The sequence below is a fragment of the Leptosomus discolor genome, chromosome 2 (assembly GCF_034619465.1).
Source record: "Leptosomus discolor isolate bLepDis1 chromosome 2, bLepDis1.hap2, whole genome shotgun sequence".
In the NCBI taxonomy this organism is placed as follows: Eukaryota; Metazoa; Chordata; class Aves; order Leptosomiformes; family Leptosomidae; genus Leptosomus; species Leptosomus discolor.
The window spans coordinates 59218024-59230416 of NC_141392.1; the positions used below are offsets into that span (position 1 = coordinate 59218024).

General features: G+C 41.6%; 1 protein-coding gene across 9 annotated transcripts in view; it reads left to right on the forward strand.

Moving 5' to 3' along the window:
* ARID1B (AT-rich interaction domain 1B) overlaps positions 1-12393 on the forward strand; it is a 336190-nt gene that overhangs the window by 239055 nt on the left and 84742 nt on the right. For 8 of the 9 annotated variants that reach the window (XM_086461129.1, XM_086461132.1, XM_086461135.1 and 5 more), the window contains one exon: positions 11366-11455. The exons of the other annotated variant lie outside the window; for it this stretch is intronic. In XM_086461129.1, the coding sequence (XP_086317255.1) occupies positions 11366-11455 (90 nt within the window). The remainder of the gene's footprint in view (positions 1-11365; positions 11456-12393) is intronic. 9 annotated transcript variants of the gene reach the window in all.

Sequence of the window (12393 nt, forward strand, 5' to 3'; positions counted from 1 at the left end):
AAAATAAGCAAATTGTAAGACGCTCTAGCTTGAGGCATTGCTTCTAGCATATGGAGCATCTAACCTGCAATACCTATTAGAATTCAGCCCAGGTCACAACTGATGAATAATCAGTTTTCTCAACGCTTTCTGAAATAACTAAATAGTCTCAGTCTAGTTTCTTGAGGAGACCCTGTCTTACAAAAGGCACTATCAAAACTGCTATCATACTCGCAGTCTGGCTAGAGGAGGTGTCCTTCTCTGCAGAGGTGGTCTTCCCAGAACAGGTGCAGGAGATTAAATGAGACGGAGACACGCTGTTTGAGTTCCTCCTGTTAGGTTTTCCTGATGACAGAGGGTTTCATACTTCAGCACCATCAACCTGCTGTTTTTCATCAGCTCTAAGTTAAGTACCAGATAGCAAAATAATAAATCACCAAAACCAGCGTGCCCTGGGTAGTTATTTTTTTGGGGTAGTTCTTGGGTTTTAGTTTTTGAGTGTTTCCAGTTGCTTAATATGTAGTTTATTGCTGTTCATATTTCACGGTCACACATTTCAGTTTCGGTGTTTAATTGCTGTGTAAGCCAGTGATGAACATTTCTGCCCTATGGGCTGAGCATACTGCAGGGTCCAGGGAGCACGGCACTGAAGGTCACCCAGCACCCTACAAAGGCTTCATGTAAACTTCTCCCGGACTCCCAGATGTGGCGGCGCTCACATCCCCATGGTTTGTCCTTGTTGTTGATTCCTGCCAGGTCTGTTTTCCCCACCCTGGCAGTTGCCGAATGGCCAGCAAGGCAAGGCATCTGCTGCTGTGCACGCCGTGGCAGCACGTGTACGGCAGGCCACTTCTTGTAGCTCTGTGAGTCACTGGTAGCCCCGTGCTGGTACAAATCCACCTAGAGTATGACGGCTGTTGAAATCCAATTACAATCTTTGCATAATTATGTATGTGCTCTGGTTCACGTAACAAAGTTCAAATACACTTAACCACAGCCACCAAGATTGGACAGGTATGTTTGTTGTTAGTTTTGGATGTATACTTTAAGGCCATTGTTGGACAATTGTTGTTTACATTTAATCATTAACCTGTGCATTTCTTTCTAACTTTTTTTGCTCAGCCCACTTACTTTTTTTGTCAAGAAATGTAATACAATGTGTATTTGGTTTTGAATGTTAGGGGGGGTTTATTCTATCATTATTTGGCTACACAAACATAGATTCTCTTTCCTTCTTTGTGTTGCCAAACAGGGCATTAATTTGCGTATTATCATAAATTAAAAGGTTGTCTTTCACGCCCTTGTCCTTTGCAATGCTAAGCAGTGATTGATGAGCGAATGGGAAAAGTCTCTCACGTTTCCATCAGTATGTTATTGTTGTTGTTGACAGATGGTTGTTACACCTGGATAAAATAGAGCATAAATGTCATAAGTGGTTTGATTTCTGTGATGGGACAGGCTGTCACAGTTTTCAGTTTTTCGGTGGACTGCGTGTCACTGCCATTAGAGATATTTAAATCAGCCTTTATGCTTCATAGTTAGTGTCAGACTTGACTAGATGGGTATGTGGTGTGTCCCTTCTTAGAAGAAGGAACCTGAACAATTGCAAATATGCCTTGAGTTAATTCTGGGCCAGCTAGAAAGCAGCCATTTAGCCTCAAAAGAAGAACATTTTGACTACCTCCAGATAGCAATGTTTTTAAAAATTAATGAAAAGCAGATATTCTCTCTTTTCCTTAGGGACAAAATTCATGCAGGTTGAACTGCGGCTTGAAAGATTCTAGCAGCCCTTTGACAGCATCGCTCCATAGGTAGATACGGAAGTCAAATTGCAAAGTGGGCTTTTAGAAAGCAAACACAAAAGAACAACTCGCTCCAGCGGCAAGCTTTTCTGTTTGTTCCCCATCTCCAGATAACAGTGGACTCAAATTATTGTGATGTGTTGATTGATTACAGCCGTTAAATTTCTTAGTAATCAGTTTCATCACTTATTCTCAATTCACGCTTGCACCTTTGATTTCTCTTCCACAACAGGGTGATGTGGGTTGTCGTTGACTAATGAAGAACAGAATTGGTTTCGGCGTGAGACAAACGAAATGCCGACACCAATCCCAAAATGCATTAATCTTTAATAATCCACATCTGCATGTTTATAAATGATATAACCAGGGGTTGCTAACGTTGATGCTTCCCCTTCCAAACAGAAGCTGACATGGAAGTTGGCGTTTGCAAACTGCATGGAAGGCACGTGGCCACGCTTGGTGTGTGTGACCTTGTGGAGGGAGCTCGCCAGATGAAAGTTCTCAGTTGATTAAAAATACATGAAGGATTGCTCTGCTTGTGCACCGGTCTTTGGAGCTTATCGTTGTTGGGCAAGATGAAATATGGCATGATAGATCTTGTCTTCAGGAAGATCAGACCCACCAAATGGTTTTTGGAAGCGGGTTTGCCTCAAGGTGCTTTTATGCTTTATGCATTCAACTTGCCCTTTTCTCCCCGATCCCTGAGAACCGTTGAGACCAGGGCTGCATAATATGCAATACAACGCGATAAGAAAAACTAGATTATCTAAGAGTTTTTTCCTTTTGAGGATATTATTAATGAGAGCATGTACATTTTGCTACTAAAAAAGCCCGTTAATTGTAGGCAGTGGACTAGTATGAGAAGTAGCAGGCAGGACTAGCAAAATAGTTAATTGCCATATATCAGCACTGCTCCAGTTTCCACCTGCTTGCCTGAACTTGAGAGAGTTGGGAGGAGCAGGGAGGAGTGAAACTCCATTGCTGCTGGTCTTTTGAGTTAACACCACCTGATGATGAAAACTTACTCTGAGCAGTTCTTAGGTGTAGCTGAATCAAGGGGAAAGAAATATGGATAAGAAGCATCAATTTCAGTTCACATTCACCCTTTCTTTGGTATCTGGCATATTTTCACACTGCAAATATTATAAATGAAAGTTGATACATGGTTTTGTTAGAATTTGGCAATGTTAAAATTAGGAGTTAAGGTTTTTATTAGGTGGCAAATACTACCTACAAGTGTACGTCTGCTACATTTGTTGTGCTTCTCAGCCTCTTAAAAACAGTAGACACAATGAGGAACAGCTTAGAGAAAAACTCTCCTTGAAGTTATAAATGCAGTCTAGAGAATGGGTGTTCATAATGAAAAATTCTTCCTTTTGGAACTTGGATTAACTCCCTAAATGGAACTCTGAAGTTTTAAGTTTCAGGTGTGTGGCAGGGTAGGTTTCATTTCTGCAAAGAAGAAATGAGCCAAACATAAGGAAGAAATACTACCCTGTCCTTTGTTAGGAGCTTTTAGATATTTAGCACTTGCATCAATTACAATTTTATATTCTGGTTAATTGACATTTTATAAAGAAATAGAATGTTTTTCTCTAGTCAAAGCATATGCTTTTTGCATTAACAAGCATGTAATGTCGTGTCCCAAGTAATTACGAATGACTAAATCCATGCAATCCTTTGCAATCTTTTACTTCAGTCTAAATGCAAGCAAAACTGTCATTTTATGAAAGGCTTAAAAGGACAGAGTAAAAAAATACAGTATGATTACAGGGTTTGGATCGTTCCCTAAAGAACACAGACACTTTTTTCAATGGTTTGCACAAATTTAAGAAAATATAATTTACAAAATCCAAAAGCAATTCAGAGGCCCTGTCAAGGTGTGAGAGAAAGCGCAGGGCAAGCTGCTGCTGCAGCCTCTCCCAACCCATCTCATCCCAATTCACACCATCGCTTTGGAGGGATGCAGTGACACAGAGTGCAAAACATGCGGAGGGGCGGTTAAATGAGACTTTAGAGGGAAAAAAAAGAATGAAGTCAGTGGCTGAGCTTTGAAGAGGTCTGTCTAGTGCAGAGCAGCGAGCGAGTGGGGAAGAAAGGAGCAAGCGCCTCATCTAATCTTTCTCCTGGGGACCCAGGTGGACAAATTGGCAACCCTGTTCACAGCCCTCCCCCCCCCCTCTCCTTTGTAGCGTAAGAACTGCTAATCGGATCCATGCTGCTGCAACTGTGGTTAGTTATTAACAGAATAAAAGCAGATTTCTTCAAAAGAACGGGTTGGGGAAAACGGCTATACAAAATTGCAAGGTTGTTAGAATCTTAAATGCACAGCGGTCGGTTTTTCCCTATTCTGAATTAGGCGATGAATACGGCCTTTCATGTGTCACTGTGCCCGTTTCTTCAGAAGGCAGCCAAACATTAAGCTTCTCAAACAAAAAAAAAAAAAAAAATTTTGCTTTAAAGAGGAAAAATATTGGGGAGCAGGAAGAATAGGAAAACGAGAAGGAGAAATCAGGTTTTGTTTTTATTAATTTGGCCTGGTGAGAGAAATGGAGCTTGCATGCTCTGTTCAGTTCCTGTGTGCCAGCCGCTGTGAGCCACCATTTCTGAATGCGGAGATTAGAAAAGATTTAACTGGTTGCTATCCTGGGCTGCGCCATTCTAGATCTGCCTCCAACAGAAATACCCTGGACTGGGAACTCTCCGGAGCTTAATGGAAATAATGCATTAAATGAACACAGAGTTAGGCAGAGCTGAAAACACAAAGAATTTGATCCCCCAAAATGAAACTTCTCATAACTGTGAAGTGAAATTACAGGTCTGGGGTGGGTGTTATTGGATGGAGAAGCAGTGATCCCTAGGTTTTAGACTGACTTATGCCTTTGCTTATATAAATAAATAAATGATGCATTCTTAATTTTGAGGAGCACTTCCTGGTTTGCAGCAGGATTTTGACATTTGTGGGAGAGGAATAAGTCCTCAGGCAGACAGGTGCTTGCTGTGGCCTACTGGAAATCCATTTGTTATTCGGGTGAGTCGCAACCTTTTTAAGATTTCCATTGACAGCTTGCTTTGGGCTTGTTGCCAAAATCTTGGGAAAAAAATGCTGTGGCGCTTCACTTTGGTCGAAATGCAGAGGTGACTCTGGATGGGGTATGGATGAAACAGACCCTCTTGCAGTGGCTTCTGCTGCTATCCCTTCCCCTCCCGAGCTTTGGCCTTGGAGGGCAATATATTTGCTTTCCTGCCCCTTGCCACTCAGCCCATTTTCAGTTTAGGCATTACTAACAATTATTTCACTTTGTACTCCTGAGTATTTGTTAAAAGTCTTCATACCTTACTCAGAGGTTACACAGCCTGGGAATAAAACTTGGATGTCTAATTTGGCAGACTGTGGGTACAGCCATTTAATTTTTTTTTTTTAAAGTCCATAATATAATGAAGTATTCTGTAGTGAGGGTGACATTTGGATGGTGTTCCATAAGTAATACCTTGGGACTACACACTGAATAATGAGGATGAAACAAAATATTGAATAGCTACCTCATCCTGTCAGTGTCAACTTTGCTTTGAATTAAATGCTATATCATGTCAAACAAGTAGCTTCTGGTCATGAAATTAAGATGTTTATGCTATTGCGTGCCTGCGGCGAAAAGTCAGAGCTAGGGTTCTGCAGGCCACCTTAGCTCAGTGTTGCATTTTTTAATGGAGATTTGAGAGCAGTTTAGCACTTAGGTTACAGTGACATCTCTCGAACTTGCTCACCGCCCAGTCCTTGGTGTGGTAAATGTAACACAAACATGAAAAAGAAAGTGGGAGTATAACTTTCAAGGATTAGTAGTCTGAGTATTATATACTTTCATGAGAAGCGAAATGTGGTTTTTTACCTTTTGTTGATTTTACATGGGTTGTCAGTGATACTCATGTATGTTAGGGAATCTTGTGTCTTTGGAGCGTGATGCATTGTTTTTTAAGAGGTAATAAGGGAAAATCATGGCCAGGCCCAACAACAGCCTTTAACTTTTTCTAATGTGAAGCATCCGTAAGTCTGGCTGAAGTTGATAATCTTCATGTTTACAGACGCTTTGCATTGCTGCAGTGGAACAAATCAGCTGCTTGCAATCTTGCCTTCAACGAGCCACACAGCCAGCCACCGAAAGCATCCCAAGGCGGGAGGGCTCTGGGCTTGGTCCCGAGCTTCTGGGTCGAAGAGGTGGGAATTGTCTTGGTGGGCAGGCGGCAGTGGATTACCAGCGTTGCTGTTGCTACCGAGGGGTTACCAGCTGCAGTGTGGTGCTAAGCAGAGCCAGAAGGCTTGGTTCAAGTGCGCTTGACTCTATGCATCCCCTCCCCAGAGCTGTTCAGCGGGAGGGATGCATAGAGGACCCTTTCAGCGTATCTGAAAGGGTCCTCGTGTCGCTGGCCTTTTAAAGCGTCTGTGTGCAGGTTACTGTATAGATATGAGGAAGACTTTAATACTTCACATGTCTTAGTTTGGAGGGCAACCCATGCTTTTTACCTGGATTATGAAGTCCTTTAAAAAATACTGTTGATACAACAGGAAGCTTAGCTACAATGCATAAATTAAGGAAGAAAACAATCCTTATTCTTAAGGGGTCATTGTAAGATGAAAGAGATAACACAGACCACGTGACCAGTTTTCCTTTTTGCTACCCATAGAAAAATTTCTTTCCTTTGAGGTCATTTGCGCCTCACTTTCTATTTCCCGAAAAGCTCATTTAAAACAATCCCATATAGAAGCCTATTTATGATCTTTCATTTCTGATGTAGGGATCTGAGACCCAGAATGTCCCTTCCGGTCTGTGAGCCTTTACTGTCACATCAACTGTGTGATATAATCCCATTATTTTATCAGATTTCATCTTAATCACTAGGCTTCCTGGACCTCATTATTCCTAGAAGGAAGTTGTTTCAAATTCCAGTAATAGTTTGATTATCGTCCTAAACATCGTGCTCTTTTTCCTCCCTGATATTTAGCCGCAAATATATTTTTAAAAGGAAGTCACAAAATCACAGCTTTAGTTTTTGCCCTGCTAAACGATACTTGCTCTTTCAGCCTCCTGTCACATGATGCCAGTAGTTGTTCTTCGTTCCCACTCCGGTTAGCATTAGGCTTTCTGGTTTTGTCTGTGTGAAGGCTCACCAGTGACATATCAGCAATGGTGTTACATTTTCTTACTTCTGCTGGAAACAGTTCTGCTAATCCATCCTAATAATAAATATGTTTGATTCAGGGTGACATCAAATGGTTAGTTATAACTATTTGTATGGTTTAGCCATTTGTAGGTCAACAAATATGGTCAGATTTTTCCTTCCTTTTCTTCTGCCATTTCTAATTGATAATCCTACAGTTTTTCGGTTAGAAAAGGCCTTTTTCTGGTCTGTGAGTATACATGTTTGCGGTTTTGTTACTCCAACCCAAAAGGTGGTCCAGTTTCTCAGGTAGTATTTTGATCATCTTCTGTACTAAGATTCTTTACTTTGTAATCAGCTAATGTCATTAATGCAGTCCTAGCTCTTAATTCCTAAATTAGTTTGAGAATTGTCTTAAAGACAACCCGCAAGATCTTTAATTTCTGCCTCTCCTCCAGCCTAATGTTCCCCTTTCAACACAGGCTGTGATCAGTCCCCCACCCTCCTGTTTCCCAGTTCCTCACGCATCTTAAAATTCCTGTGCTGATATCCCTCCTTCCCTCCTTAACTAGTAATTTCCCAGGGGGAACCTGTTATCACTGAAGGGCTTGCTTCGTTCAGTTGTTCAGGCACAATTCTGTGAGGTATTGTCCAACTGGTACAGGGTACCACTGCTGAGCATCCTCCACTGTAATTACAGTGATGGGAGCAGAAAGCCCTCGGCGTGTTTCAAAACGTTGCTGATTTGGGCCGTAATTCATTGTAAGGACCCTCCTCAGCAAGGTAGCAGAGGTCTGCTCTTTCTTGCTATGTTGGCTCTAAGGAATTTACTTTTTACACTTTAACTGCAGATTTCATGGCTGTAGTCATAATACAATTGCCACTTAGTACTTTTCTCAATCCATCTTTTCCAAAGGTGTGGCGCAATCTCTAGTGACTGTATTTCAGGCATAGATTTTTCAAAGTCTTACGCAAAATGTTTAAAAGCATTTCTAACATAATTTAAAAAACAGAAAACCAACTTACAACTGTGCTATTAAGCATTTTTTAATTCTCTCACCTCTTCAACTGACTACTGTTTTTTAAAAAAAAGAAAATAGCAGACATCGTATTAGGTAGGCTAGTGGTTTGGGTAGTTTTAAGATCTAGTTTGACAAGTTAGTTATATGATTTTGAATACCGTTTTGCTTCTCTGTTAAATCTAGTTGAAAGAACTAGTGTGGCAGCATCTATCCTTTTAACATGCATTATTGTATCTGCTGTGAATTTACGTAATAAAAATATTGTGAAACATCCATAGTATTCACTTTGCATAAGTTTTGGCAGGTGGAGTATTTCACCAATGTGGCAACAGTACTATGCAAAACACGGGAAAAGGTCGTCCCTGTTTAAACTTCCATCTGTGTATCATTGGGTCAAAGGAGGCAATAGGCTTTCGGTGAAAAAAAATTGGGATGTTCTTCCCCTCTTAAAGAGCTGTAGAATTTATGTTTAAAAAGAAAAGAGGTTGTTTTTCTTTTGTAGAAATTTTCCTTCCCTAATAAAATATAAAAGTCTGTTCATGTATTATTTAAAGTGTCTTCCAAGAATCCCAACTACAATACTGGTTGAAAGAGAGAAGGATTAATATCATTTAAAGGAAAGAAATGGAAAATCCTTAAGGTCATTCCTTTTCATGACAAAGAAACTTTAAAAGCAGGGCAGACAGGATCTTCAAAGGTTTTTAAAGTCCTGTCATCAGCTTCCAATCAATAGGAGTTAGATACCAAAATTAAGAGTTCAGTTCAAGTCTTCAAAGGTATTTGGGTGCTTAACCTCCTTTTACCTTTCAGATCACTTCTAAGGATAAAATGGCAGTTCAGCTGAAAACATTTTGGTGCAATACTTTCATGTCCAGCAGCTGAATAATTTGTAGCACCCAGTGATAATTACCATAATGGACACTTCTCTTCCAAGTTTGTTACTTGTTAGACTGTGCATAGAGTTGGTCTTGTTTACAAAATTGTTTTCCTTTGTGAAACAATAATTTTGCTTTAAAGATTTTTTTATACAGAAAAAAAATCAGAAGTAAACCTTAAAAAGTGAACTAATAAAATGGTGTTTATGTTTGCTGAGGCTGATAATTTCAGTGAATTTGCAAAACTCCTGAGTCTGTATTCCCTAAGGATGCAGGTGAAAATGATTTCTTCGTAGCATGTTGTACACGCACTGTTTTAGGCTTCGTCTTTCCCAGCCTATGCTTGCCCATCTGCCTGTGCAGGGTAAGGCTTCTGCCAGATAACTGAAGTTATTATCAATGTAAAAAAATTAAAGACCATATATAAATATATTCAAAATACTTTGCCTAGCGTAGGTCTTCCATGCACTGTTAATGTCTCTCAAAGTTTGCCAAGCCTCCACCTAAAGCGGGATCCCACTGGGAGCTGTGCGGTGCAGTCAGGACTACCCTGCCTTTATTATTATTTTTTTAAAGTGTTTGTAAAAATCTTAGGTGGTTTCAGATCGACTTGAAGTATTCTGTCTGATAGCGGTGCCTCGGGCATACACAGTGGAAGCGGCAGTGCCCCGTGTTAACACAGAATTGCTGTTTGTTTACAGTCTGGAGTCACTGAATCCTTCCTGTCAGGCAGAAAGCGTTCATTACAGTGCGGGCACTTACCGACTCCACAGCCCGCTGTTGAGTGACATCAAAACATAAGCCGGGATATTACTGTCATATGCCTTAGAGTTCGTGAATGGGCCGTGGATCCCAAAGCCTTGGGCGCTGAGTGGCATGTTTGGTCTTTTGGAGGAGGAATTCTGCCTCTGGTCCAGCATTTGCATCTCTGAGACAGTTGTCACAGCTGCTCCCGGTAATGTTGGCTGTCATGTTTAGTGTAAATGCACCTCATCTGAATAGCTAGGCAGTGGTTACGCTCCGCATTTTATGGATTTTTTTTTTCTTTTTGTTCTTTATCCATCTGGCCTTTCTGTAGAGTCGGTGCTGGAGCCGGTTGCTTTGAGGCTGGGAGGTGGACAGGGCAGAGCAGGCACCTTGGCTTTCCTGCCTTTACGTCCAGCTTGGGGCCCTCATCGCTCTAAAGACAGAGCAGCCCCTGCCGCCCCCCGCCAGCCGGGGTCCCAGCGCCAGGGCCGGCCGTGGCATTCTCGCTCCCGCCGCTGCGGAGGGGCGGCTGCTGAGCAGGAGGAAATGAGTCTCAGCAGGCACAAATCTAGTGCCTGTGTTTTTATTCTTTCCATTTCTTTCAAACGGAAAACAATCTGAGCAGTTTCTGGGGATGAGGGATATAAATCTGTCTGCTGCTATTTATACCGTGCTCGTCATGGCAGTGTCTAAACGCCTGAAGTCTGTATTTGCTGCCTAATCTGAGGTGGTCTTCGAGCTGCTTGGGCTGTCAGGAGCGGGCGTGTCTCAGGCCAGCAGCAGAGGGGAGTCCCAGGAGACGTCCCAGTCCCTCTCTTACTCCTGCTGAGGCAGTGGCAGGTTGGCTCTTGGGCACAAGGCCGCTGGGGTGTTGTGCAGTGGGACGGGGGTGGTGTGGACCTCCCTGCTTGACACCGTGTTGAATGGTGACCCAGAAGAGTGACTTGCATCCCTGCAAGAAGCACCTGCTTTGCTGTCCAGTAGTACTGGAAGGGAACATTCTGTGTCCTGAGCCTCACAGACAGCACTGTGAGTGCTGTTCTCCTTTGGCTGGGTAGACAGCAGTGGATAAACTGTGTGGGTGTCTTCTCAACAACGCCATAAAAATGGGTCTGTCTGTTCTGGATGGATATTTGAATAAGCAAGTATCTTCCCTTTGCTTTTGTTTGAATAATAAGATACCCCTTTCTGTCTGATCTCTTTCAAACATGCTTCACTTTCACCTACATATTATTCTTTATTCCAGTATTCTACATAGACATTCAAATAATATTAAAACCACTGATTCATTGAAATACTTTTTAAACTGTTGTTGTTAGTCATTTTTGTATTGACTGAATTTTTCATTGGTAATGTTGTTGGCAGCAGTCCATGTCTGCCTGGCTGGAGGCCAGTTTAAGCTCGGCAGGATGAGCCCTATTGTTCAGCAGACTTGGATTTTGTTAAACTCTCTAACAGAAATATGTGTCAGGAGATTTGCAGCTATAAATTGGATCATGTCGGTGAGGTTGGGAACTCACTCAATACGAAATTGAACATTTTGCCATGCCTGTTGCTAAATATGTTTATGCATGTTTCCTCCATGGGTTTCAAAGAAAAAGAAAAAAAAAAAGGGAAAAAAGAAGAAAAAAAATCTGAAAAAAGATAGACCTGTTGAGCTCTGTCTTTACCTTATACAGCTGGTACTTTCTTTGATGTCGAGTGGTTGAAAAATACAGCGAGGCTTGGTTTTGTGCATTGCAATGTTAAAAGCGAGTCTGTTTTCCCTTTTCTCTGTGTGTTACAGGCAGTCAGATGCCACCGCAGCCTCCTGGCAGCCAGTCAGAATCCAGCTCCCACCCTGCCTTGAGCCAGTCACCAATGCCACAGGACCGAGGTTTGTTAGGTGTTGGGGCTTTTTTAGTTGGTGCCAAATGCAACCTTCGTTTTAAGTCGCACATTAGCAATGTGAGATTTCCTGGTGTTTCTTTTCTTTTCCCAGGGAAAATAATGGCAGTCCTCATTGTAAAAGGCTCGGGGGGTTTTCTTGTCTGAGGAAAGAGCAATTGAATAGCAGGTTTTACCAAAATACAATTGGAAACAAGGCTTTCTCAAAATACAGTGAATGCCCAGATTATAAAGGCAGTTTGCTGTAGATACTTGAGTCATGTCCTAGAGAATTCAACTTTTTGTTATCTGTCTTGGAATTAAGTATAGAAATAGTGCTAGCTACTAACACTGCAGTTTTGCTACTGTTCTTAAAATTCTCATCTCTGATGTCTTTGCATGGACACGATAGCTAGTCAGTCCTCTAACCAGTTCTAGAATAAAAATATCTTTAAATAGAAAGGGAAATCAACTGTTTAGGTCAAATGGTTCAAAGATTTGGAAACCTTGCAAGGGAAAACCTTGCAGGCAACAGCAGTGTTCTAAAAGGGTGCTTCCTAGCAAGTGCTCAAAAAAATGGACAGAGCATATTTTTTTTCCTTAATGTTACCATTTATAAACTTTAAGCCCTTTTCCTTTTGCCTCCTTCCTTCCTAGCTGTTGAAAGATAGTTGTGACAGCTTTGTTGTGCGGCCGTACATGCTATCAACTGCTGTAAACTGGGCATCCTGTCCATGCAGTGGTTAACATGTGCCAGTGTCAAGCTTGCAAACCAGACACATGATAACTGTGATAAACATGGAGTTATTTATGAAATGCCCCTCCTAAAATGTCTTGCTACCAGAAATATTCCAAGTAGCACCATATGGGGATACCATAAATACTGGAAGTTTTCTCACAGTGAAACAAGTTGAACTCACAGAATGACAAATTTCTGGGATAGCATCC